The sequence below is a fragment of the Vigna radiata genome, chromosome 11 (genome assembly GCF_000741045.1).
Source record: "Vigna radiata var. radiata cultivar VC1973A chromosome 11, Vradiata_ver6, whole genome shotgun sequence".
NCBI lineage: Eukaryota > Viridiplantae > Streptophyta > Magnoliopsida > Fabales > Fabaceae > Vigna > Vigna radiata.
Genome location: NC_028361.1, coordinates 3360101 through 3386912, shown reverse-complemented (window position 1 = coordinate 3386912; position 26812 = coordinate 3360101). Strand labels below are relative to the sequence as shown.

The window sequence follows — 26812 nt, the reverse complement described above, 5'->3', positions numbered from 1 at the left end:
ATTTCGAAACAGGGAAAGAGAAAATTTTACAAAACACTTTCTAATATATTTAGATTTAGCTGATCGAATTAATCAACCAAAGAATTATCGAACTGGCAGTGGCAGACCAAATATCATGTGGACAACACAAAGAATTATGTATAAGATCAAAAGAACAGCATAAAGCGATAACCTATTGCTGGCAACTATTTGTCAGAATTTCTTTTTACAATATCACATAAAAAAAGAGAATGATAACACGTGATTAAAGAAATTTAAAAATACACTAAAGGAAGCCAACAACTCCCCCAGCAGTGAATCATTATTAGGAAGATTTGTCGTAACAATCAGAGGAATTAACCGGCAATACTTACAGGCCACAGAATCAAATTTTACATAATCGAAATGGTAATTAGCTGAAAAAGTAGGACATGACAAATAATTTGTTCTTCTTTATTCTTTTTTTTTTATTTATTTATGTGTGTATGTAATGTCATCTTTCAAACGTATAGACCAAAAAATGGGAAAGGTAAAACGGTTGAAACAAAAAAATATACAAGTAAATTATAAGGGTGAACCAGTGTACGAGTTCCCAAGTCATAGCGATATGGGCACAATAAGGGTCAGAAAACAGCATTACATAGCCTTACCTTCGTGAACCAAGAGGAACTCTATGACCAATTATCATATAAAATCAAATAAACATATCCCACTATGGTTGCGCAAACAGCGAAAGGTCAACGTATATTCTTTCAGCCAAGATAAAATATCAACACGACATATTAACAAAATAGATAGTTATATAAGAACTTTAAGGAGAATACTGAAATTCCTGATCAATAAAATTTGCATTTTGAAAATTACTTTACAATCCAACCTTCTTGTTTCAAGTGCATAATAGCCATAGGTATTATTGAAAGTAAGAATAACTATGATACTGAAGAAAAAAAAGAAAAAACTGTACAATTACGAGTAACAAAGACCCTTCATAGAATTTTATTCATGAACCTTACGAACTTGTATGTGGTGAGTGGATTCCTCACGCCATATTGGTTGTGCTCCACTTTGAACAAGTGTAACATGCTGTTCCTGGTGTACATGACCCTTACTCTGAAATATGGAGACTTTTCATATACGTTCAAAAGAAAAAATATCAAGAACAAATAATATGTCTGAGCACTTGATGGAGATATTACTAACCAATAGTAGCTCGAGGGCTCTAGAGAAAGTCTCCTCTGCATCATTTGAAAATTGCATGTATATAGGCACAACGCCATGATAAAGTGCCAACCTCTGCTTAATCCTTGTTCTGCGAATAGTGAAATCATAAATTTGTGGGTGCAATAGTGCACATTAACTTTAAGAACCTATACTGCCCTCCACAAATTAGAAAGCGGAAAAAGAAAAAAAATCACTGCCTGTGTTGACATTCAGATTCCTAGTTTCATTTCTTCTTAATGTATAGCTTTACTTTTAGGGGTGGAGGGGTATGTATGAGAAAAATAGCCTCTTACATGTAAGCATAACAACATCATTTTAGAAAAAAAAAAAAAAANAAAAAAGGAGAGGGTGAGGGGTTTCCATCTTCGATAGGAGAAAAATTCATCGTGCAGGATTCCGGGAAAACTGAACAAGAATGGTCAAATGTGATAAAGAAAAAATATTATAGGAGATTAATTTTGATGTAGAGAAAAATACTTGTCCAAACAATCATCCTTAGTTCACATACAAAACCTCAAGCACGATAAATTTAATTAATTGGATAATCTGTGATATACTTGAGTTGGCAAGAGAGAAGCCAGCTTCTTTCAAGATAATATATAGGCTCAAAGCCCATGAAATTAGCTATTTCTTCTCCAAATATAGAAAAAAGCACTCCTCCTGGAAAAAGTAGTTAGGGCAAACCATGGTACAGGGGAATTTCGTCAAGTTTTTTTTTTTTTTTTTTTTTATCAGGTTAGTTGTATAAAAATTAATAGTACATTAACACAGAAAATACATACGCATTTGCAAATGCGAACATAACTGAGTAAAGTATATAAGGCTAAAAAACAACACACACACACATGTATAATCCTGCCAATGCTTACTCATTTGTGAATGCAAAGATTGTTGAGTAAGGCCTATAATGGCTCAATAGAATAGCCATGGACCCTGTTCTGGTGAAAACAATAATGGGAGTGTTAAGAGTGTTAGACATTGTTGTCGCATGGAAAGCAAACATTTCTCCCATGTGGCTCTGTTAACAAGTAAACACAAATTAATTAGATTTTAGTATATCATCAATTTACAATTAAATATATCAATAATAAACCCTCTACAACAAATGAAACAAAACTCCAAAAGTGCCTAATATTTTATCGAGCACTTACTTTATGGGAACTCAGACTTGGACAAGCAGCACCACTTTGAACACTGGATTCGTTCCTAAGAGCCACTGTGTGCATAACTTTAACAGCTTTCAATGGAAATCTGAAGCAGATTAAGTTATATTTATTTATTTAAAATATTGAAAAAAAAAACTATATTAAGTTGTAAATTCATGACCACAAGGCACACAAGGTTAGGCGTTCTTATGTAACCGAGTTAAAGAAAAGGGATGAAATACATTTTCAAATGAAAAGCAGTTCTATAGTAATTACAACAATCAACATGCTGGGAAAATAGGGATTTGTAGCCATTTTATTTTCCTTCCTGAAAAACATTGCACTCCGTAAAATAAAAAAGTTAAGTCTCCCAATCATAAGAAGTTGAAAATCATTTAATAATGCAAATTATTAAACAGTAATAGGAAGATTCCAATTATAGAGAATCAAGGTAACTAATTTCCCTTTATTTAACATCATAGGGATTAGTAGGCTTTGTTTAGTTTAGATTCATTCCTAGTTGTTATTATTTTTAGGTTTCTCCTAAGCGTATCCTTCATTTGTATATCTTTCATTCTCTTCTCTAATGATGCTTCTTCTTTTATTTGAAAATAGTAAAATATGGATACTGAAAAGAAGTTCGAACAACTTAAAAAAATAGGAAACAAGTTCACCAAGTAATAGCAAACTGACTTTCCGTGTGCAGTTTCTCCTGAAAGCATGATAGCATCAGCACCTTGTCTTACTGCAATTGCAATGTCCGAGACTTCTGCCCTTGTGGGCGTGGGATGATTAATCATGCTTTCAAGCATATTTGTTGCCACAATAACTGGCTTTTGCATGCTTTGACATCTCCTTATGATGTCCTCCTACTCGATTAAAAAAAGGTAAGAACTACATTGAACAGAGAATTAAGTATAGTAAAAGAAAACTAATAAAGTAGAGAACAAAAACATCAGTTTGAAACTAGTATCCCATAATTTAGTTTGTGTAAGTTATAACAGGAGCTGAGATAAGTGGGTCATAATAAGAATATAATCTTCAAGCAATTTTACTCTCTTGTGCGCAAGGAAGCATCAGAGGAAAGGAAGAGATTTTCTCTTCTGAAATTCTATTTCAGTTTATTGGTTTGTTGCAATAGCCACAAATAAGCACTATCTTTTATAGGTAAAAAGTTTTAAATATAAAAGGATTAAGACAACAAATCTAATGCCAAAATAGTATCACATGTTCCCAGAAGTTGCAGTGGAGCAGAAAATGATCTGCTTTTCTCTAATCTCAAGTTACCAGCCTTTCATATTGCAATTTGTCTCACTAAAATGTGTTACATGAAGCCTTGTGTAGTAGGTGTTGCAGCTTGCTCTGTAGGCACCACCAATTTTAGGAAGTGCTTATCTAAAGTAGGATCAAGACATAGCAAGAAACAAGAGGAAAATGACTTTGAAGTAAAAATGAGATAAGATATCATACCACAGGTCTATAAGTTTAAATATTTTGAATCCATTTTGCAAAATTATAGGGAAATTAATGAGGAGGTCATGCACAAGATATAAATTAGATATTAAAATGGAGAAAGGCGTTGAGGGTTGTTTGAATTGCAAAGGACCTGTCAAGCACAAAGGAAAAGTTTATCATATTGCTAGACATCTGACTAAAATCTATGTAATAAGTGTTAGGCTTCAAAGGGACAACAAAGAAAAAATGAGTAGCACTGTGGCACGAATGAGAATGTTAGGATACATTATACACAAGAAAGGTTAATATATGAAATCATTGTATATGAGAAGGCATTGGAGTGATACCAATTGATGAAATGGGGATAAAAATCAATTAAGGTGGTTTATACATGTACAAATAAAGGTCATTGGAAGCACCAATGAGGAGACTAGATGACATGAAGTCCTATGAAAAGAGGGAGAGAGAGACCAGGGACATTAGAGGAAGTTCTTAATAAATATCTCATATGATGAATAATATTTCGAAGGATTTACTCTTTAACCAAGTCCAATGCTGTAGCGTGACTCATGTAGTTGAAGTTATCTAGTGGGAAAAGACTTATGTTTTTGTTCTTAAGTGGTGCCAACAATTTGTTGGGGAAAACATTCCCTTCACGCATAATGAGTATCAAAGGTATGAAACACACACAAAATAACACCACAAATGAAAAATAATGAAATACATTGATTTATGTGGTTCAACACCTTTTGCTCACATCACCAGAACCATCTCAAAAGTATTCCATTCATCACAACACAAAATTACATGTCTTCTGGACAAATTTGAGAAACGCTTCCAAATACCAGACCACCCTCCCTCACCTAGGGTGGTATTCTCTCTTTCTAGGTCAGGTGTATCTTCTCCCTATACACACTCGCTTTATGTATAAATAAATTTATAACTACATCATCATGAATGAGACCAAGTGGAGAACTCCACTTTCATTATGGTAGTAGATTCTCCAATGGTCAAGAAACATGCATCTTTTGGCTTTCCACCTAATTTCATTAATGTTTGGAAATTTGGATTTATTTTTCCAGCATGAATTTTACAGCTTCATATGTCTACAAGGGTTCTTCATACCATATGGTGGATTAGATATCCTTTGATATCTAATGACCTCCTTCATAAACACATGGGATAAAAATGAGTAAGATGACTAGTATATAAGTAGAAAGACCAATAAATTCATTTCCTTGAGGTTTTAGGTTGAAAGTGGTGTCCTGATTACTTATATAGGCTTGTTCATTACTCATTGATATCAAATCTCCTAGCGTCTCCCCTCAATAAAAACCTCACGACAATTAATGCACACTAGCGTATGGTCTTACGAATTAAAATTCACAACAATTAATGAAGCTCCTCTTATTTTGTTAGATTTTCCCAGTTATACTAAACATTGCATCCTGACTTAAATGTACCATAGCAATGATTATCAACATAGATCATCTGATGAAAGAATTTGCAAACATCTCACCAACTGCGAACAAAATGACGCATGTATCATGTTAGTGTGAGCATCACATTACCTGCAATAAAGGAACTTCCTCTATTGGAAGTTCAGCTCCAAGATCCCCACGAGCAACCATGGCCTGCAAAATAAATAAAATTCTCAAAATGAAACTGGATGCTAATGTAGATAAAGATCTTGATTTGATCCATGATATTGAATAACACTAAAAAAAGTCTCCAAAATATAAACTGTGAAGGTGTTGAAAAACCTACATCAGGTTTGGACCAGCTCGAAGTAATGGTGAAATCAGTTCTATGTTAATGTTTCATCACTAGGTCAAAAGATATGCAGTAAATTTTCTTAATTAGGCATTTGTCAAATAAATTCATTTCTATTTGTTATTAAGTCTAAAGGAATCTACTATAAATGTATGCCTTGAAAATGATATTGTCTATAAGGTATTTGTAATGTTAATTATGAACATTAAAGGAGAGATGCAATTAACCCATAATCAGCTCAAGATGCAATTAGGTTCCTCTTATATCTAACATAGAATATTACACACATATCTTCCTTAGATATTGAAGAGCACAATTGACAGCCTAATCAACTTACAACCAGAAACAGCAAAGTTGTACTTAAATTTGTGCATTATACAAGGATTAGTAGAATTTTCAAGTCCTCTCGTAGAAATAGTGAGTTAATTAACTTGAAATGTTCCATTTTTCAGTTTCTTTTTTCATGTACTATTTTCACATGAAGCATGGAACTTCTATACATAGTATTTATCCATTCCTCCATGTGATCAATTCCAGTTCTCTTATATTGAATACTAACTAGACCAAAATAAATAAATAAACACATGAAGACTAAAACAATATTGATCACCAACATAATCTAAATTTCAATCCCTTTTAACTGAAAGTTATTGAAGGTATGAAATATCTACAAATACACGATCTGAACAATATGAAACTAACCCCATCTGAAGCAGAAAGTATGGAATGAAGATTTGGTATGGAATCTGCACTTTCAATTTTTACAATCACGTGTATATCAGCATTATGACCTATAGGAAAAGGTTTAAAATAATTTAGTTGGTAATGAGAATGATGGGGCCCATAATCACCGCCATGAGAAATAATGTATTATTAAATATTGAATATAAGTCTAATAATAATGGTCATGTTGGCAGTTATGGGTATAAGCTAGGAGCAATAACGTAGTATTATCTATTAGAACATGTAACAGTGTTACAGAATAAATTGTCCTGCATTAGTTGTTCCATATTAAAATTAGAAACTGCCTCTCTGACAGTTGTTTTGAATATAATTTAATGCTGAAACAGAAATTACATACAATAATACATTCACTTTCTACAGATAGTACTCTGTGTCCACAACAGCAAATAACAACACCTTATGACTCGTTAGGACCTGACTCAAACAAGTTTTTAAAGCACATAGACCACCCTATAATATGTCACTCAACTTTCTCGTAGTTAAAATCCTGTGTCAGTATATTAATGATAATAAGTACTCAGACACATGGGATACAAACAAACACTTACATACTCTAGCAAGCAACAAATACAATCCAATATGATACTTAGAAATCCCATAATAATACTCAGGTCTCTATCAACTACCAAAGCTTTATAAACTTTAAGTCACATTTGTAGTCGACAAAGGACTAAACACCACCCTGGCCAACAACTAAGACAACTCCCAGAAGAGCCTAAACGGAGGTGGGATAAGGCTGACCACAGTTCAGGTGGGTGACAGTAGTTAAAGGGGATTTCCGACAACTGTTATGACTACACTAATATCTAATAATACATGGTTCTACATGATTATTGGTTCCCATTAGAGAAGCAATAAACACCAAGAAAGAAGGAACTTCCACACATATGCACAAAGTCACACACCTAGATACAAAAGCATAACAAGGAAATTAGACATCTAAAATATTACTTTTGAGGTACTCTTTTAACTCGTGCACCACTCTAGCATCCTTGACAAATGACACAGCATAGAAGTCTACTTGATTGTCCACCCCAAACTTGATATCTTCCCAGTCCTTGTCTGTGAAGTTGAAACATAAGGCAACAAAGTGTAAAATTGTCAAGTGCATTTGCATTCTAAAAGTAACCAGGTACAAGTGAATTACAGAAACTTATTGCCCATGTACAGTGTCAACAATAAATAGAACAGAACTATACCAGTTATGGAAGGAAGTGTAGCACTTTTTCCACGGACATTTAAATGACGCCTAGATTTCAGTTCACCACCATCAATTACCTCACATTTAACCAAGTCTTTTGTCTTTGACTTTACAGCAAGAGACATCATTCCTCCTAAAACAATAACCAGACCAAATCTTCTTTTGAGATAATTAAATCGGTGATCATCAAACAATGCAATAAGCTCCTCTAAGATATCGAGATTATAAAAAATAAATTACTGAAATAGGAGAAACATCTTACTGGTAGCTCATACATGGTTAACAATCAACCACGAGAATAAGTCACAAACCTTGCAGCTAATCGAGCAAGATAACACAAACAACAATATTCACAAATAAGAAATCATTGTTCTTACCATCAACCAATAACACATCTCCAACCTCCACATCATTCACAAAATCATCATAATTCACGCTAACTGTGCTTTCCGTGCTGACCCCTCTCCTGGTGGTGAAATAAAATTCTTGCCCCTCTTTAAGTGAAATTGGTTGAGGCACATCCCCGCTTCTAACTTCAGGACCCTGTGAAGCAAGTCATATGACAGCCGTTCTGTCTTCAAATCCAAATTACAAGTTTAAATATGGAAATTGAAATTCAGTAACAACGGCAGTGAGTTTTAACTTTGATGCTTACAATGAAGTTGAAAGTGTTCACAAACAAAATTTGGTCGAGCTATGTTATAACTCTTTTTACAGTCTGCTATCTTGTATGTTTTGAGTCTGTTTGGTCAGAACAGAACTCCGTCTAGAGGGGTTATAGTTTAGAGGTCAAATATATATAACACCCTTTTTCTCTGAATAAAAAGAGTAGGGAGGCATTGACCTTTACCCTTTACAGCTGTTAGTGTTGAGAGTGAGAGCTTACCACTTTCAAATTAATTCTGACAATTTGGTATCAGTTAGTCAGGAGACCACAAAGGAGCTTAAAAGTCGCATAGATTCTATGGGAACTATGGTAGATTCTCTAGAATTAACACAAAATCTTTATAGGCATTACAGCAATGATTGAGGAGTTAGTTTCATCTATGGCAGCATTGAACTGTGGCCAACAAATTCCACTTACATCTATGGCAGCATTGAGGGGTTAGTTACATCTATGGCACCATTATTTATTTCAAACCACCAATTTCCAGTAATCCTCTTTGCAGTAAAAAAAGTGGCAACATTACTTCCTAGATCAACTTGTAATTATCAAAACGGACCAGAAAGCTCTTATGCATCTTTTGGAACAACCTCCGACAACACTTATGCACAATTGGGGATTGGAGAAAGTAATAGGATTAGACTTCAAGATTGAAATAAGAAAGGAAAACATAATGTTGCAGCTGATGCTTTATCAAGAAAAGAATGTCAGGGTACATTAGCGATAATCTTAATTGCAAAAGCAAAAGAATCATGGAAGGTAGATCACAAATTACAGAAGACTGTAGATACCATTCACATGACACCACAGCCTTGCAAGAACTTTTGATGGTGAAGCTCTCCAAAGATAAGGCAAATCGGTGGTAGGTAATGATGTGGATTTGAAGTCTCAAATCCTTCAACAATTTCAATGACTCAGCTTTTGGGGGTCACTCAGGGTATAAATTAACTTACAGAAAAGTTAAAGAACAATTTTATTGGAAAGGCATGCAAAAGGAAGTGAAAAGGTGAGTGCCACAATGTGATATATGTCAGAAAAATAAACCCTTACTTCAGTTACCTGATAGTATTTTACAAGCATTAGCTATATGTATGGATTTTATTATTGGTCTTCCTAAAATCTAATTCTATGACTGTTATATTGTTATCATTGATCAATTAACTAAGTATGCTCATTTTTTGCATCTATCCCGTCCTTTTTGAGCTGCAAAAGTCACAAGAGTCTATATGGATAATGTTGTCAAATTACATGACCGTTAATTTGTTATCATTGATCAATTAACTAAGTACGCTCATTTTTTGCATCTATCTCGTCCTCTTTGATCTGCAAAAGTCACAAAAGTCTTTATGGATAATGTTGTCGAATTACATGGATGGCCTACGGAGATAATTTCAGATAGGGACTCAATCTTTATGAATCAGTTATGGATTGAATTGATGCAGATGCATGGCGTCAAGCTGCAGCAGTCTACTACTTTCTATCCTCAAAAGGATGGCCAAATTGAGGCTTTGAACAAGTCCATTTGAAGCTCTCTATGGGTACCTGCCTGCTCCCCCATCTACGATAATGAATAGGGATCAGATGGTGGAAGCTGTAAATTAAACGATCAAGACTAGGGAAGAAATCTCTCAGCTGCTACAAGTAAATTTGATCAAGGCACAAACCAGGATGAAGTGCAAGGTATTATGGTCCTTATAAAATATTAGACAGAATTGGGACTGTTGCTTACAAATTGGACTTACCACATGGCACAAAGATTCATAAAGTCTTCCATGCGTCATTATTGACGAAATACCATGGTGATAAGCCCGTTTCTGTGCAACTACCTTTATTGAATGATGAAGGAGAATTTGTGCCTCAACCTCTGCCCGTTTTGGCTAGGAGAATGAAGAAGAAACATAACAAACCCGTGACTGAGGTGTTAATACAGTGGAAGGACAATAATCCTGAGGATGCTGTGTGGAGAGAGCTACATCAAATGCAGCTTCAATTTCCAGACTTTGATCGAAATCGCTAGTTATAGGCCTTGTGGTCAAGTCCTAGGTTGATCGGAGGTATACTTGTTATAATTCTTTTACAGAGGTTGTTATCTTGTATGTCTTGACTTGAGTCTGTATGGTGAGAACATAAATAGTAGTGAAACATTGACTTTTATTCTCTACAACTGTTAGTGACGAGAGTGAGAGCACACCAGATTCAAATTAATGGTGACATGCAAAAACGGCGAAAACGGAAGTTATATACGAAGGAGTTGACCTTGGTGTCGAGCATGATGGCTACGACCTTATCCTGAAACTGAGCATTGTACTCTCTCACCAATTCAATAGTCTGCAGGTGCGAGGCGTGGTCCCCGTGCGACATGTTCAAACGCGCCACGTTCATTCCGGCTTCAGCCAGGCTCCATATCATGTCACGTGAGCTCGTGGATGGACCTATCGTGCACACGATCTTAGTTTTCCTACGCGCCTCGGAATTCGGTCCTGCGTGTCCCACGCCATGATCACTCACCTGAACCGAAGAGTTTGCGTTGCCCTACGCAATGGATTGAAGAACACGGAGGTTAGAGATAGCGAAGTGGGATTAGTTTGCGGAAATTACAAGTGACTTACGACGGAGGGAGAGCCGTTGGAGGAGCTAATTTGGATCGGTTGGGCGTGGTTTGCTACAATGGTGATTTTAGGGATGCGTTTGGTTCTGCGTTTGGAGGGAGAGAGTTCGGATTGGAAGAGCAAGGAAGTTGCAGAAGAAAGATGAATGGTTGCCATGATTATTGATTGAAATTGAAATGAAGATGAAGATGAAGATGACCTGCTTTTGGTTGCAGAAAAAAAATAAACAACTCTCTTTATTTTATTGGTTGCAGTTCCCACCAACCAGGTTCCATTGGCGCGTGGTGTTAGGAAATAGCCATTTTCTCTTTTACATTTCAGTATTACTGGCAGCATGGCAACACATTCTTTCACTGCATATCTGCATATGTTTGCAGTTAAAATATCTTGTGTACTAACGATATTTTAACAGATTTTTATCGATACTGAAAGAGGTTAATGGTCGGGTATATAATTACGAAATTCAACTTATGAATAATTATACTTTGTAATAATAACTAATAAATTTTTTATTTAATGAAGTTTTAAATATTGATGAATTTAAAAAATTTCAATTAAATTTCTATTAATTTTATTTATAATTTATTAAGTTTTTAAAATTTTAAAATTGAATTATTTAAGTTAGATAGTTTTATTAAGGGTTAAATATGTTTTTGGTCCTTTAACTTTTAGTGAAAATTGGATTTATTTCCTCTTTAAAACTTGAGTTAATTTAGTCCTCCAACTTTAGAAATTTATGAATTTAATCCTTTTAATCAAATTTTGTTAACTTTTTTTGAGGTTTCAAACACGTTTCTCAATTAGCATTGAAGAATAAATGTGTCTATAAATAACCCAAATAAACCTAACTAAATTTAGCTAAAAGGACTAAATTCATACATTTTTAAAGTTGGAGGACTAAATAAGACCACAGTTTTGAAGATGGACTAAATCCAATTTTCACTAAAAGTTAAAGGACCAAAAACATATTTAACCCTTTTATTAATTATGTAGTGTGATAATTATTTTATATTCGTCACTATAAAATTGGTTTAATTAAGGTTTCTGTTGGTGTAGTGTTGCGTTAAGTAGGTCCGTATATTTTGAAATAGTTCAATTTTGTCCCTAATTATGAAAAATTGAAGCAATAAAAACAACCTCAAAATTGTTGTCTGATGGCTAGGTGAGTTGACATTTGAAAACACGTGGTACCATCACGATCTCCCCTTCATCACTATTCACGACCACCAACGCCACCGCATAACTGGTCACCACAAACGCTAGCACCATGAGCAACCTCAGGCCACCACACTTCTCGCAACCTTCTTCCACAGACATTATCATCTACCTCGCGTGCCATTCTCGCAGGTAGCCAATCATCATCACAGCGCAGGTCGCCGTCGCTAACACCTGCGCCGCAGCCACCGTCTTCATCTTCTCCACCTGGAAATCAAAGGAACAGAATCACAACTCTTCTCTTCCACCGCGAAGCAAGAACGCGTTAGTGTCGACATCACTTTCGGACCTGTAAAGCAAAACCAAAAACCCAGAATCGCATTACTTCTCACGCAAGAACTCGAAGCCATTGTAGCACCCACCTTCATCGCACCACTCTGCCATTGGCGAACCACCAGCAGCTCGCATCAACATCGAACAACGACTCCTTCATCCGTGAAACTCATTTGTTTTTGCGTCGCATCGGCAAAGAGGAACACCAAATCAATTTCATCAGTTTGTCTTCTCTCGCGTTTTCCTCTCGCGCCTCCACATTAAAATCCAAAAACCTACAAGAATCAAACCAAGAACCAGGACGAGTTCAATTCGCCTGAAACACCATCAGATTGTTCACAATGCCGCAAAGGAGAAGAGGCGAAATCCTTTCACGAAGAGAGACTAGGTGCTAGAGCGAGAGTATTCCCTCAATCTGAAACCCTAATTGGGAGGGAATAGTACTAACACGTGGTAGTGCATTATCGTCAATTTAAGTCCATCTATTAAATTTTGTCACATGTTTTCAAATGTCACCTTAACTGCATAAACTTTATTGCCTCAATTTTTGATAACTAAGACCAAATTAAATTATTTCAAAATACAACCACCTACTTTGATGAAACTTTACACATCTGAATCAATTAAACCTATCAAATTCAAAACAATTACGTGACAAGAAAATCTTTGGTATCTTGTAACTAATATTGTGATTTAATATTTAAGCATGATATAATAATTTTAGATCATTGTTTCCACACATAATTAATAAAAAACTTAACTCAAACTTTAATTAAGCCTAATTTTTATTAAATATATTTTTAAAATTTGAGTGATTAAAAACATATTTTATAAAATATTAACTATTTAACAAGTTATTCAAAATTTAATTTTATATTTTCTATTTAGATTTATGAAATTAAATTTACTTTCTAATATATTAATTTTTCAAAATTGATATTTTGATGAAACTTTTTATATTTATATTTTAGAAGAGAAAATTCATTCACATTAATATTTTAATGGATAATTTAATTTTAATTATATTTTAAAATTAATTTATTTTCAAAATTTGTTTTAAGGATTTATTTTTAACTAATTTATTTAAAATTTAGAAAGAATATATAAAAACATTTGTAGGTTTCTATAATATGAAATAAAATTGTGAATATTTTATAACATTATCTAACAAATATGAGAACATAGAATGAAGAGTTTATCCAGTAGAATAAATAATAATTTACGTAAAAAATTACTAAAATATATAACACAATTGCTTAACTGCATGCCCAAAAATTGAATTTTTAAGTAACATGATGTGACATGGGAGATTTTTTTTAAGAGATAAAGAGTAAATAAAAGTAATTTCAGTTATTGATTCCTTAAAAAAAAAAAGAAACAGTAATTAAATTGTTGATAAAAGAAAGCCAAAGATTAGTGTTTGGCCCAAAGACGAGATCGGTGGTCGTCATCTTCTGTCTGTTGCATAGCACGGTGGTTGCAGCAACACCACCCCATCACTCACTATGAAGCTATCCTTGAAGTTCCAGGGTGATGAAAACCACCACCATCACAGCGCACAAATCATGACGGCGAAGGTACCCATGACTATACTGAACAAGCCGTTTCTTTCAGCCGTCACCGCCACCACCGCCACCAACTCCGTTTCCGAGTTTTCCTTCTCACTCTCTTCAAACTTCACATCAGGCCCATCCCTCAAAGTCTCTTACACGCCCACCGCCTCTCAACCCTTCTCCCTCTCTCTCAAGTCGGGCCTGGGCCTGTTGGGCTCACCGGCCCACTCCCCTCTCGTCTTCTCCGCTAACTTCTCCCTATCCCCAACCCCGACCCCTTTTTTCTCTCTGCAATTCAAACCCCAATTCGGCCACTTCTCTCTCCACAAAACCGTTTTCTCCGATACCCCTCCACCCCCTTCTCCTCTCCCTCCCACACCTCAAATTGTGTCCAACGAATCTTCCTCGGGTTGGCAGAATCTGAAATTGGAACCGTGCGATAACAGAGACCAATCACACCCTAGCATTTTGGAAAACTCTAAGAACGATGCAAAGCACAGTCTCTCTCCTGTCATTAGGGTTATGGCTCGGACGGTGGTGCCTGTTACGAAAGGTTTCTTCTTGAACTTCCGCTGGGGGGTGAATTTTCCCCGGAATTTCAGTTCGAAAATGCCGAGCTTAACCGTGAATAAGATTGGGTTAGAGAGGGTTGAGGATGGGAAAGAGAGTAATAATAATGATAGTCAGAAAAAAAGGGTCAGTTCTGAAATTGATTTGCAGCTGTTGAAGGAAATGTGTTTTTGGATGGGGAGAGATTTGGAGAACGTGGAGAGGGAGAATAGGGAAATGAAAAGTGTATTGGATGAGATGAAAATGGGAATTTCCACCGCCAGAAAAGAAGTGGTGTTGCAACCAAACAGAGTGAGTGAAACCTCTTCTGGGGAGTTGCAGCGTCGAAGAAGTTACAAGAACGGAAGACAAGAGGACGAGAAAAAAGTGCAGCCAAACAAATCACAGAGTGCGGCCACTGACATGGAATCTGAGTTGCAGAAAGCCATCAAGGCTGCTACCTCTTAGCAAGGTCAAGGTTGTTGGCTGTTACCACTTTTTTTTATTATGCTTTCAATGTTTGCCTGCCTTGCAATGTGTATAAAGTCTCAGTTTTTCTTTCTTGTTTCTTAACAATTACCGATTTTGTTTGTTGTAACACGTTCACTTACGTGTATGGCAAAGGATGAGGGAAATCTTGGTTTTTTTTGTAACTCTACTTTGTAATCTTATCATTACTTTTGCGTTTAGATGGATACACAATATAATGCAACTGTCTGTTACCAGGCCTTATCTAGTAATATAGAGAGAGAGAAAGAGACCTTCACTTCATAATTCATGGTGTGGATCCAAGATTACGACGGCGTCATGAAAAACTGAAAGTAACTGTGTGTAGTAGTAGTCCTGCAACTGAGGTTGTCTGGTTGCTTATTTCATTAGGTGATTACTACACACACCATTCCAATTTCTGATATAAGAACTATTTCCCGTAGTTATCTATTCTTTCGGTAGTAAACCTGTTGGGTGAAACTGTTTGGCGTGTTCATGATCATAATTATGTTAGCAGTAGTTTGATCAATCAGTGTCTGCCTTGCTTTGGACCCTGCTTTTCTTTCTCAGTTCATGCAAATTTTATTGAGCTCCCACACGCTTGACAGTGTGGTGTTGAACACCGATAAAACTACTCAAAGGATTGGTTGGTAATTATCATGATTCAACGTTAATTTGGATACTTTTGAATCTGACATGATAATGACAGATCTAATAGTTACTGTCTGAAAGTGGTCATTAGCCGTTGGTTGTCAAATCATTCTCGAACCTGAAGTTCGATAAACGGACCTTAACTGCAGCAAATTTTGATTGCACACAATGAATTGTAAATTAGTAACATTCTAATTGTAATTTAGAATGTTAACTTAATTTAGAATAGTCGTGGTTAACTTAAATAGGAACTGTCTGATACTACCAGTGTTATTGCCTTCTGTTAATCCACTTGGTAATCTTATCATTAATATGTAAGTATTGTCTTTAACATTCTCTTTGAGTTTTTGGTATAATTGTTTGGTCATGTTTCAAATTTAAAATCCTAATTAAAGTGAATATAACTCGAAGGATAGTATTATCTTTAATAATTATAAATACTAAAATGATTTTTTCATAATTTTAATAATTAGGTCATTAATATTTATAACTTCAGAATTAGTTCAATCACTGGCTCACCCTGTTCAATCAACAGAATTAAACTCTCCTAAGTAAATGTAAAATGGCGAATAATAAAAATAAACAAAACACCCAATATACTAAGTGTATAAAAAAATTATACAAAATTATCTATAAAATATTTATTGTCAATTCTATTAAATACTTGTTCATAACGTATTAATATCAATTAAAAGGATTAAAATGCATCGAATCGTAATTTATTTTGCAAAATTTGATATTAATCAAAGATATTAATATATTAATATTAATATATTAATAAACATTTTCCTTTTATTTTATTGGATGGATAGAATTGGGCCTGTAATACACAACGGCATGCCCCAAAACCCAATCAAAATTCTAACTTCCTAGTACGAAACCCTAATATGTATCTATAAAATGTCACAACCCTCTTTCTCCACTGTCAACGTTATAGCATCGCAAGGATACGTAATACGGTGCCGGAGGCCAGTCTCCGGTGGGCTTTCGGACATGGCTACTCTTCTATTTTCCTCCTTTCTTTATATCTTTTTATATTTTTTCGTATTTGTAAATAATTTCAGACCAATTTTTCCGCTGTTTGAAATGGGCATATGATGAATCTCATCTTTAAAAATGGGTAATTTGCGTCTGAATTAAATTCATTGATGTTTAATCACCTTGGAGAACTGATGCCCTTTTCATTATTTCTTTGGTCTAGGTTTTTTTTTTTATTCTTTTTATATTACCAACATTAACATAATTGGAGCTTGGTGAAACGGTATTATTATTATAATAATCCATCATTATCATCATTTTTTGTGTGTATTAAAATGAAACGTTAACCTCCTTGCAATTCTGATCTTTAAAGATATGCAACTGAGAATAAGCTAAATACTCTTTAACCATGAAGAGGATGGAAAATAATTGCATGGATACCAAAATTTTGTTTTCTTTATTTGTCATTTATAATCTATTCTCAATTGGAACTGTAATGAGATTGAGTTCGATTAGATTATAACAGATCATATGCAATAATATATTACTACTAGGCATTGACAAATCTACAATTCCTCCTAATTTCTCCTTCATCACCTGTAAGAACATTGATATTTCCCATCTTAATCATAGATTTAGCAAATGAAGCAAAGAAAAGTTTCTCGTTGGAGGCATAAGCCCAAACACGCTCTGTAATCTTTCCATCCAAATCCTGGCTGGTAAGAACATTATCAGAACCTAACAAGCCATTACCTCCAAGAATGTTTATAAAATACTGATTGTCAAACCTTTTTGGGGTCTGCAAATCAAGGGGTGCAAATTTGTTGTCCCTTCCCTCAACAGGGCAAATGGACCTAAGAATTCTCCTGAAGGTTGTGTATCGCTTGTAGCGATCATTGCCATGGTGATATTCATCTTCTGCTTCATATATCCTCTGCCTGAAGTTTAGACATCTTGCTCTTCCTATAGTATGGCTACCTGTTTTTTTTTTTTTTTTCACCTGATTAGTTGCATAATCTCTTCTTTTTTAAGTGTAGAAAAGTATTGATTTCGTTGTTTGAATTTAGTTACTGTCTGTCAAAATAATAAATATACCTGATAGAGTTACCAAGTCTTCTATGTCAAGGCCTTGTTGCTTGAAGTTATCTATGAGAACCTCTAGAGAGGAATTTGGAGCAGGAATGAAAAGGTTAGCTCCACTGAAACTTGACTCCAGAGAATCCTTCCTCCCTAGCAAAACCTCCCATCTTGGCCCTCCTCTCTGCAAAAGCCAACAACAGAAACTATTCTGAATCAGAAAGAACAATACATGTCTGATAAGTAATGACATTCATTTTTGTGTACCAATTGAACTGCATCACGTGCAGCCATGGCAAGGATGTCTGCACATGAAACGGTAATAGGACATTCCTCTTCCAGCAAATACTTTATCTTGTCTATCAACTCAAACCCATGTAAAGAGTTCACATTTGGCCCGGCCAGTTTTTCACTTGGCATGCCCTCCACGCTGTCCAGAAGCACCGATGCATCACAACCCTTGTTTCAATTCAAAATCAACAAATGCACAACAAAAAAAGAATCATGGGCCATGAAGAATGAAAATCTCAAGCAAAGGAAGAGGGAAAAGGAAGATGTTTTACCATGACAAAACAATCGTGGAAGTGTAAGCGAAGTAGAGAGGCTGCCAAACGAGGATTGTTCAAAAGTGCCACCTCCACGTTATGTCTGACGATGTCTTCGGCTAAGGGACACTTCTCCTCGTAGTAGTCATGAACAAGAAGTTTCACTCCACTTAGAGTTGTAGCATTTAACAAAATACCCATCAAGAAGAGTGTGAGCGGCATACTCTCCATGGAAGGAAATGATGAACAATGGGAGTTGGAAATGCTGGAGCGGTATTTTGCTGCTCTTTGTGCTTAAACTGAAGCTTGTGATAAAGATGTTTTCTTGTACTGTTTGTTAGTGTTTTTTCTACATTTTCAAACCAACATTAAGGAGGAGAATTTTCCCAGGTGCTTTGGTTCCACCAAGAGTTGATACAACCAACTTGACTTTATGTTTATTGCTTTTAATTCAGCTTTGTGTAAGCATTGTAAATTGTAACTGTGTGGCATAAGGTGATGCCCTGGGAGAATTATCCACCCTAAGGTTGGTTTGAAAATGTACAAAAGAACAATGACGAAACTATATATTATTTGTTTTGATGATATTTTTCCTTGAAGCTATTCAAATTGTATATTGTATTTTTTGGGACAGTTTTATGCTGGTTTATGTAGTTTTCTCAGTTAACTTGTATACAGAGTCAATACTTATGGTCAGGAGAAAAGTCCAAATCGTTTGCTCAGCAAAACAAGGTTTACAACTTTTTATCTTCTATATGTTAGTTTTAGTCCTTTTTTAAGTTTTGATATTTGTAGATTTTGATATCTAAAATTTTGAAAGTTTCAAAACTCTGTTAATCTACTTAACATTTGTGTTAAAAAGGAACAAAGTGAACATGTTTAAAAACATTAAGTATTGTATTGAAACATTTAAAGCTTTATACAAAGGAAAGGAATAAACAGTAAAACACAAATATTAAAGCTACTTAATTGTTTTTAAGTGATTTTTTAGGTAAAAAGTGTTATGCATATTTTATAAGAATGTAATGATTTTTCAACAAATTACCTACTGCTTCCATTTCATAAAATTTAATTTATAAATTATCAACTTAAATTATGTTCACATAAATATCTAATAAGAATTTTCTAGTATCATATATTTTAACTCTTCAATTCTTTTTCACTCCTTTATTTATCAATTAAAAAAATTTATCTGATGAAAGAATTTCATTACTTCATGATTCAACAATCTAATTTTTTCACCTCTTCCTCTAGTAATTTTTAATACTCTTTTAAATGTATTTGGTGACAATTCTTATACTTATAGAATAAAAAAGTAGAAATAATTGGCAAATATTTTTGTGTTAGTATAGTGTAGTAAATGTTTTGAAATGTGAATTGAAATTAAAAGTAACATTTTCCCTATTTGTAATATGATGCTATGAAACTTTATGGAATAGCTTGGAATTGAATCTCTTTGAATTTATATGTTGTGTGACATTGATGGATTTTATCCAAATTACCTTTCATTATTTCATACTTAATGCAGTGCTCAGGTAAGAGCATAAGAGGATTTTAAGAGACAACTTTAGTGATTGGGGAACAAAAATGCCAACAAGAACCAAAGCAAAGTTGTAAAATTTAATTTGCAACAATCACACCAAAATCATCCAAGGCTCTTTCTCGTTAATGCTTGAAGATCAATGCTAGTTTATACAGAACTTGTGCACTGCTAAAAAATCAACACCCCATGTTTATTGTCCAAAAATATAAAATAAATGGAACACAACTGATGAGGCCAAAATCAAATAATGACTGATTACTTGGCCAAAAATCATCTCTTTGTATGAGTATATACAGTTTACTGTTATAGCCATCTCAATGGCTTCCTATGGCAAAATGATAGATATCACAGTTAATCTCAATGGATGCTTCTTTCTGAGCTAACATGAGCCTAACACCCTGCAGAAGAATAAATCCATGTTAACACATACATGCAAGCTAAATCATGAGACAAACACAAGCTCCAACACCCTGATAGCATTAAGCAAATCCTAATTTTTTTTTTTTAATGCACAATCAAGTGTAAGTCTTTTTCTGTATAATCTATCTAAAACATATATAAAATCTCTCTCTAATGAATCCCTCAAAAAAGAAAAAGTCATAAATTGGATTGTTGCAAGGAAAAGATGTAAAACACTATATTTACCAGAATTTAATACGACTGTTGTTGAATTCAATGAAAATCTAATATGATTATATTTCTCCATCTTCATCAAGGAAGATCTCTGGGTGCACTGCTGCACTAGTGAAATTTAGAGCTCTTTTTAGCTTGCGATGGTCAAATACTTCAACTTCAACCAAGAAGGCTGAACTAACTGGTCTATGATCTGAGAGCTTAATTTCTGCACGGCCATATTGTAGCTGTTTTATTCCTTTTCCTAGCCACAATATACGATCACACCTGCATAATCTTACCCCAGATTAAAATATTGCCTCCTAATTTGCCTATTCAATAGTCTTTATAACATGTGTGATGTAGCAACAAAATATTCTTAGGTTGGTAATCTTGTGTTGCACTTACCATGCTGGAGATCTTCTTTTTTCCCCTTCTTTTGGGCTCTGACCAACATATCTATCAGAGTTAATTTCATACTTGTAAGTGGGTGGGAAGTTTATCAACCCTTCTTTCCATCCATCAAATACATGCCCAATACGCAATTCTTTGCTTAGCTACAAAATTTGGTTAAAAAATTATTATTTATCTAACTCTAATCAACAACTGGCATACTTTATAAAGGCATTCATTCAATCTCAAATAAAAAAGTTAAAACTAAGACTAAGCATATTCTGCAGGAACAAGTCTCACCTGGTCATAATTCATCAACTCATTCCACTTCTTTAGAGCCACCAATTTTCTAACCTCAGCATCCAACATATTGATACGATAATTCAAATCCCCGAACCAGAAAATCTGGCTGTTAGCAACCAACAGCACTCGATGAACATAGTATCTCTAAGGAAAACTTTGCTAAAATTGTAAAGAAGAAAAAACTTTCATGGTCACATAGTGAAACTTACTCGTGAGATGGGATTGTTTGTGGTTGATCTGCATCAAAGGCAGGTGAGAAGCAAGTGCGTCTCAGAATTTCATGAACATCAGAGTTTCTCCTATGTTCGGCTCCTTCCTTCTGACCGGAAGTCAAATGGGAACAAACAAAGCACAAACGTGACTGGAAGAGAGACATACTAATTGAAACTGACCCCTGCATCAGTGAGAATGTGTCATCACATCACATGCACTCATTCCAAATGTGTAGGTACAATACAATCACTGATTGTTAGTGATCATAAAAATAAAACTTTGCTAATACAAGGGTGTCAAATTCTACACTACCTACATTTATTTCTCTAGTGTTTATGAATCCTAGGTAAGTAACACTTGAAATGCAATTCCTCAATGCTTTGTGATATGTCTGCCATAGTGATGTCACAATCAGTGTGAAACATGTCTTACCTTGTTTCCCATGTAGCCCATCAGACCAACCCCAACCGGGGAAACTTTCAAATTGTTAATGTGCCTTCTCAATCTCCTCTGAACCCAAACAGATACATATATCCCTACCATTTGCTTGCTCACAATCCTGACATACCAAGGATTTCCACAAGATTTCATGGTACCTAGTTCATAATCATCTTCGGTGTTCACCGTCTCAATGAAAGCATCATCATCCTCAGCTGATAACAAATCAGAGACAGAATCAACTACTTCAGGTATCACTTGCTGTTCTTCGCACAACAAGCCCAGGTTTCCAGAACTGTGGTGTGAACGTTTCAATCCAACACTATATTTCAAAGTACTTTCAGTCCTATTAAAGCCAATTCTGGCTGAACTGCTTAGTACTCTCCGCAACTTTGAGTTGGAATCAACAATTTGGGGGATTGCATCTAATGAGCGTTCAGGCCAGTCAATATCAATGCCATATATTCTCCTCAACTGTAAGTTATTCTCTATATCAATTATGCTCTTCACTTCGTGCTGTTTTACCTCGTCATTTTCTACTGTTCCCACAAATTCCTCAATCATCATATCTATTGGAATTGGATTATCAACGTCTATAGTGTCTGCTAGGAGATCAGCTGCAGAAGAAGTTCTTAATACTGGAGAAGGAGGGGCACTGTAGCTTTTATGTTTACTGTCAGGCTCAGAAGATTTGTTTAGAGATCTCCTAATGATTGCCTCCCATTTTTGGATAGGTGTATTATCTTCTGCTCCTAGCACATTTCCGGCATTCAGTGGAACTACCTCCTGAAAACTGTTAAACCCCGCAAAGACTTTAGTTATCAGAAAACCATGCAATAGATGATACAAGTACAAACAAAAGGTACAAGGATGTTTTCTGCAAAGTACAAACAGAAGGTACAAGGATGTTTTCTACAAATTTGGTAAGCAAAACAAGATTTTCAATAGAGATAATAATAAATCACGGGCAACTTCAGAAACTCATAGTACTCACCCGAGAATGTAAATATCAGCTGGGTCTTCAGTACAGAGCCAGTCATCAATTTCAAGATCCTCAGAGGGATGTCTTCCAGCAACATTCCATGTGCCAATTGTTACCCTGAACAGTAACCAACATTAAGATGCCTTTCATTGATGTGGTTCAATTTAATTTAAGTCTAAATGTCACGCTGCATAACCAGGTTAGCTCCACACCTCACTTCCTTTGTGTTTATGTACTGAGCTCGCAGAGTTTCAGATTTTCCTCTTCTGTGTCTTGCCTTGTGGCCCTTACTAGATGCATCTGAATTACAAATATCAAATCACGGCTAATGGTGTCAGGTGATAAGAACAATCATTTGAATTCATAAAACAAGATGGTTCACTTAAAATTCTCTTTGAAGACATTGATATGCTTTAGACAACCTTTTGTTTCTGCCAGGGAATTCTTTTCAAATCGTAGTTGCATCCGAAACATCAAAAAGTTATGTTGGCCATTGACCAAGTTTTACTCAAGTTGTTATTTCATATTCTTAATTTCATAATAAGCTACAGTTGCAAATTTCTATCAAGCGTGGCAAAAGGTCTAAAAGAGAAAACAAAATGTTAAAACCACAGTTAATGGAATCGTTCTTCTTTTTCCATTCATATTCAAAAGAGAACCGAATTGCTGAAAAGGAACGGAGAATTGCCTGATCTTTGACTTGAGAATTTGGATGGAATCTCTTGTGCTCGAAGGGAGGGTTTATCTTCACGCATTCTTGAGCCTCTAAGAGAACAAGCTGAAAGAAAATTGAAACAAGCAAATGGGAAAAATTGGAAACTACAAAACTAAACAGAAAAAAAAGAATAAGGTAAAACTCAAAGCATACCATCATCTTCACTCTCAGTTTCAGTGTCCACTTCATCTTCACTGAAGTCATTCACCTTGGGCTTGATGTTTAACCATTTCTTCATCACAATGGAAGGCCAGAACGCCTGCAATAAAACGAAACGAAGAATTCTGTTTAGCACAAGGTACCAGCCAAAACGCAAGTTTCATAGCATGGTAATGTTAAGCCTTACCTCAGGGCGTTTCCCTCTCTTTGCCTTCATTGTTTGAGGTCAAAATACCACAACAGAACCCAGAAAGACACTAATAGCGTGTTATGCTGGACTTTACAAGCACAAGCTCTTAAATATGGAATCGGTCACTGACGTGAATTTGAAATATTTAACTATGAGGCTATGGTAAGAATACGAAAAGAGGGGATTAAATGAATGCGATGAGGAGAAAGATCCTTATAGGAACCAAACAGAAAAGGACAGAAAACGTGTGAACACATCTCAGCAACTCATCCACAACCGCAACTTGCAGAAGGAAAATTATACTACTGCTGGTCCTCACACCACGTCGCAATTTTCTGAAAATAATTAAAGTATAAAACACAACACCCTCAGTTGAAATTTCGTCACAAACCCAAAAGGCAAGTCCAACAAAACCCTGTCATTTTCAGCAGAAAACTTACGTTGCCATTTATGAAAATGTAAATGACGAGAGCGGATCATCAAACACAGGACACTAATGTTACATCTTAACTAACAGAAAATCATCACATGCAATTCAACCAACCAAAGAGGTAAATGGTCAACAACAAAAACAGAAAAAAATGGAATAACAATACAAATCATATACCATACCCCAAATACAGAAGCTAATAAATACACCTTAGTTTAGCATGAGAGAAAGCAATTATGGATAAAAACAAAGCTCAGAATCATAGCCAAGATGTGGCAGTGGCCCCACATGATGAGCAGGTGTCAGTAACAAGGAACAACCTTATCATTAAACAAAACAAAAATTGACACTTACATTAAATGGGTGATGCTTAGCTCAAATGGACAACTAAAGTAAACTAAGATTTCATCATGTCTGTCTGGGACAGCTGTAGACCCATTTGTTGGCTGATCCACCTTATATTTATATTCTCTCTATCTCTCTCATCAAAGCACTGATGTAGCAGCTGACAAACTCTGTAATTAATAAGAAACGAATGAAGAAGAAGAAATTGTCCCGAAGAGTGAAGGAAATGTGAGGATGAGGAAGAGAGAGACTCAGAACATTAGCACTAGGTGTGAAGACAACGAATTCAGAGTTTCAAGTGTTGATGTGAAGAATGAAACGCGTTGTGGGAAACGAACAAGAGAAGAGAGAAAATAGTAAAACTTGTCATAACTCATGCCTTTGACTATGGTTTACTTCACAGAAAATAATATTAAAATCTTTTTTGAGTGATGGGAAAAGTACAACCAGGCCCAAGTGGAAGCAAGAAAAGAGGAAGAAAATTTTCCTTTTTATTCGTTCATGCTCACATGGTAACGTCAACAGTACTTCATCACAATTCAGATTTGAAGGGCGTCTGGGACACCTTCCAGAAGCTATTCAAATTAACATTAAAAAGCTCATCTTGAAATTTTCGAATTATACAGTATAATCTGCATGATATTACAGTAACGACAATGACTCCACAACAACTGAAAAATGCTGTCAGAAAAGATTATGCAGAAAAGAAAATTTTGAAGTCCTTATAAATCGCGTAAAGCACAAACCTTTTATTCAGCAAAGAAAAGATTATTCTTGAACATGCACATCAAACGTAACGATTAAGAGATTTGAAATGTTAGATTATAACAAAACAATATTGAAAGATTTGTTGCATAAGCAGACACTAATACTCTTCTCAGTGTATATATATATATATATATATAGCCATAGTAGATTGAATTTAGATATTCAATTAAATACAACAACTTATTAATAAATCTCATTAGCGTTGACAATTTAATATTAATTACTTTAAAGCAAGTAGTTAGTTTTAATGTTATGATTAACATCAATCACCGTCACCTTCCCTCCTCTTCTTTTTCTATCACAAATTGACATTGTTCAAGTAATGTCCCTCGAAACGGAACACCGTTATAATCTTATCAAATAAGGACGGTGTATGAAATTTTACAACTCTAATTTATATATTTATTTATTTCAAATTTAATTAATCTCTATATTAAGGTTTTTTCTCGTTATTATATATTTTTATTCATTGTGATATTTTAATTAAAAAAACACAAAATATATGCGACAACCAAGATAGTGTCGCAGGAAGGAGGGTTACAGTTAACGTAAGGTTGCGTTGCAATTTGCAATGTCAACTTTCTTGGACTATATGACCATGTCGGCAAGTTGTACTGTGTTTCTCTTTATTTTTCGTATGAGTAATAATAACATATTATATTCATTTGACATATAATACAAGTATAAAATCGTCAAAAAAATATAAAATTTTATAATTTTACAAAAATAAAAAATGTAAAAAGTAAATAAAATAGTGTCAAATGAATATAAAAAATTTAAATATGTCAAATAATCATTTCTTTTTTCATTATATGCTATTAAAGACAAATTTAAGGCTTATTTTAAAAGTAAATAGTATTAAAAAAATTAAAACTGATTATTTTTAAATTAAACATATAAAACAAGCATGTGAGAAATAAATTTTGAGCAATATTATAATTAATTTTATTTTTAGCATGAATACTTTTTGAATGAATTGATTGTTTGAAAAAGTAGATCTAGTTAGATGCAAATTGAGACCTTAATAGGGATTTAAAGATGTAAAACGTGTGATTCTTTAATAAATCTTTAGGATTAGGACTTTTGCCAGACAAAATCACGTTATCTCTTTCACTTCCACTGTTTGAAATGGCCAAACAATAAAAAAAAAGTTAAATAATCGACTTGTGATCAAAATCATTTTGAATAAGTATTACTTTTATATTTAAATACTATATTTACTAAAATGCTTAATATTGAAAAAAATAATATCTCATTGAATTTTGATTTTCTTTTAGTTAAACGAAATTTTTATATCATTTTTCATAACGCTGAAGAAGTATAAATTTTAGTAAGATGTGTATTTTATAACGGAAGAAATTAATAAAAATGCTATATTCGATTTATGAATGATAAATAAATTCATTTTAATGGATAAAAATGATCTAAATTTCGATAAAGTGACATTTGCGTTGACCACGGATATCGTCACGGATAATATCCAATATTTTAGTTTGAATTCGGAATAAGGATAAGTATAGACATATTTTTCTTTTTTTTTTAAATTAATAAAAATTCTATAAAAATATGAAAAATTAAAACACTTAATAAATTAAAAACA

At 34.4% G+C, this 26812-nt stretch overlaps 4 protein-coding genes across 7 annotated transcripts; 1 reads left to right on the top strand and 3 right to left on the bottom strand.

Moving 5' to 3' along the window:
• Positions 1–78: 78 nt before the first annotated feature.
• LOC106777571 (pyruvate kinase isozyme G, chloroplastic) lies at positions 79–11141 on the bottom strand. Its single transcript, XM_014665199.2, has 12 exons — positions 10792–11141; positions 10439–10714; positions 7896–8061; positions 7517–7651; positions 7269–7379; positions 6276–6364; positions 5372–5434; positions 3039–3214; positions 2352–2451; positions 2070–2218; positions 1180–1288; positions 79–1089 (listed from the first exon to the last, which is right to left on the bottom strand). Exons 1-12 carry the CDS (start codon positions 11125–11127, stop codon positions 976–978), a joined length of 1824 nt encoding a protein of 607 aa, XP_014520685.2. The 5' UTR covers positions 11128–11141; the 3' UTR covers positions 79–975.
• Positions 11142–13683: 2542 nt separating this feature from the next.
• Positions 13684–17883, top strand: LOC106777001. Of its 3 annotated transcripts, none has more exons than XM_022775727.1 (2): positions 13684–14859; positions 17867–17883. In XM_022775727.1, the coding sequence occupies exon 1, from the start codon at positions 13785–13787 to the stop codon at positions 14847–14849; it is 1065 nt and encodes a 354-aa protein (XP_022631448.1). In that variant the 5' UTR covers positions 13684–13784; the 3' UTR covers positions 14850–14859; positions 17867–17883. The 3 variants fall into 3 exon arrangements, with proteins under 3 accessions (XP_022631448.1, XP_014519982.1, XP_022631447.1); XM_014664496.2 differs by lacking the exon at positions 17867–17883 and adding an exon at positions 15108–16701; XM_022775726.1 differs by lacking the exon at positions 17867–17883 and adding an exon at positions 15072–16701.
• On the bottom strand, positions 16828–18853 carry LOC106777295 (peroxidase 20). The gene is made up of 4 exons (XM_014664866.2): positions 18140–18853; positions 17844–18035; positions 17595–17760; positions 16828–17477 (listed from the first exon to the last, which is right to left on the bottom strand). Exons 1-4 carry the CDS (start codon positions 18350–18352, stop codon positions 17050–17052), a joined length of 999 nt encoding a protein of 332 aa, XP_014520352.1. The 5' UTR covers positions 18353–18853; the 3' UTR covers positions 16828–17049.
• Positions 18854–19709: 856 nt separating this feature from the next.
• On the bottom strand, positions 19710–24891 carry LOC106777947 (type I inositol polyphosphate 5-phosphatase 2). Of its 2 annotated transcripts, none has more exons than XM_014665786.2 (12): positions 24454–24891; positions 23667–24004; positions 23474–23579; positions 23294–23383; positions 22818–22905; positions 22618–22722; positions 21618–22416; positions 21182–21366; positions 20970–21078; positions 20685–20833; positions 20310–20564; positions 19710–20062 (listed from the first exon to the last, which is right to left on the bottom strand). In XM_014665786.2, the coding sequence occupies exons 2-11, from the start codon at positions 23694–23696 to the stop codon at positions 20357–20359; spliced, it is 1869 nt and encodes a 622-aa protein (XP_014521272.1). In that variant the 5' UTR covers positions 23697–24004; positions 24454–24891; the 3' UTR covers positions 19710–20062; positions 20310–20356. The 2 variants fall into 2 exon arrangements, with proteins under 2 accessions (XP_014521272.1, XP_014521274.1); XM_014665788.2 differs by lacking the exon at positions 24454–24891 and adding an exon at positions 24110–24378.
• Positions 24892–26812: the final 1921 nt, after the last annotated feature.

Coding starts and splice junctions, on each gene's coding strand:
- LOC106777571 (XM_014665199.2), bottom strand. CDS start 11,127: ATGCTGCCAGTAATACTGAAATGTAAAAGAGAAAATGGCTATTTCCTA. Junction 7,652..7,895: donor AGATGTGTTATTGGTTGATG/GTAAGAACAATG, acceptor TTATTGTTTTAG/GAGGAATGATGTCTCTTGCT. Junction 1,090..1,179: donor GAGCCCTCGAGCTACTATTG/GTTAGTAATATC, acceptor TCCATATTTCAG/AGTAAGGGTCATGTACACCA.
- LOC106777001 (XM_022775727.1), top strand. CDS start 13,785: ATGAAGCTATCCTTGAAGTTCCAGGGTGATGAAAACCACCACCATCAC.
- LOC106777295 (XM_014664866.2), bottom strand. CDS start 18,352: ATGGAGAGTATGCCGCTCACACTCTTCTTGATGGGTATTTTGTTAAAT. Junction 18,036..18,139: donor TCCACGATTGTTTTGTCATG/GTAAAACATCTT, acceptor AATTGAAACAAG/GGTTGTGATGCATCGGTGCT. Junction 17,478..17,594: donor AGACTTGGTAACTCTATCAG/GTATATTTATTA, acceptor AAAAAAAAACAG/GTAGCCATACTATAGGAAGA.
- LOC106777947 (XM_014665786.2), bottom strand. CDS start 23,696: ATGAAGGCAAAGAGAGGGAAACGCCCTGAG. Junction 23,580..23,666: donor AGAGAGGGAAACGCCCTGAG/GTAAGGCTTAAC, acceptor GTTTTATTGCAG/GCGTTCTGGCCTTCCATTGT. Junction 21,079..21,181: donor CAAACAATCCCATCTCACGA/GTAAGTTTCACT, acceptor GGTTGCTAACAG/CCAGATTTTCTGGTTCGGGG.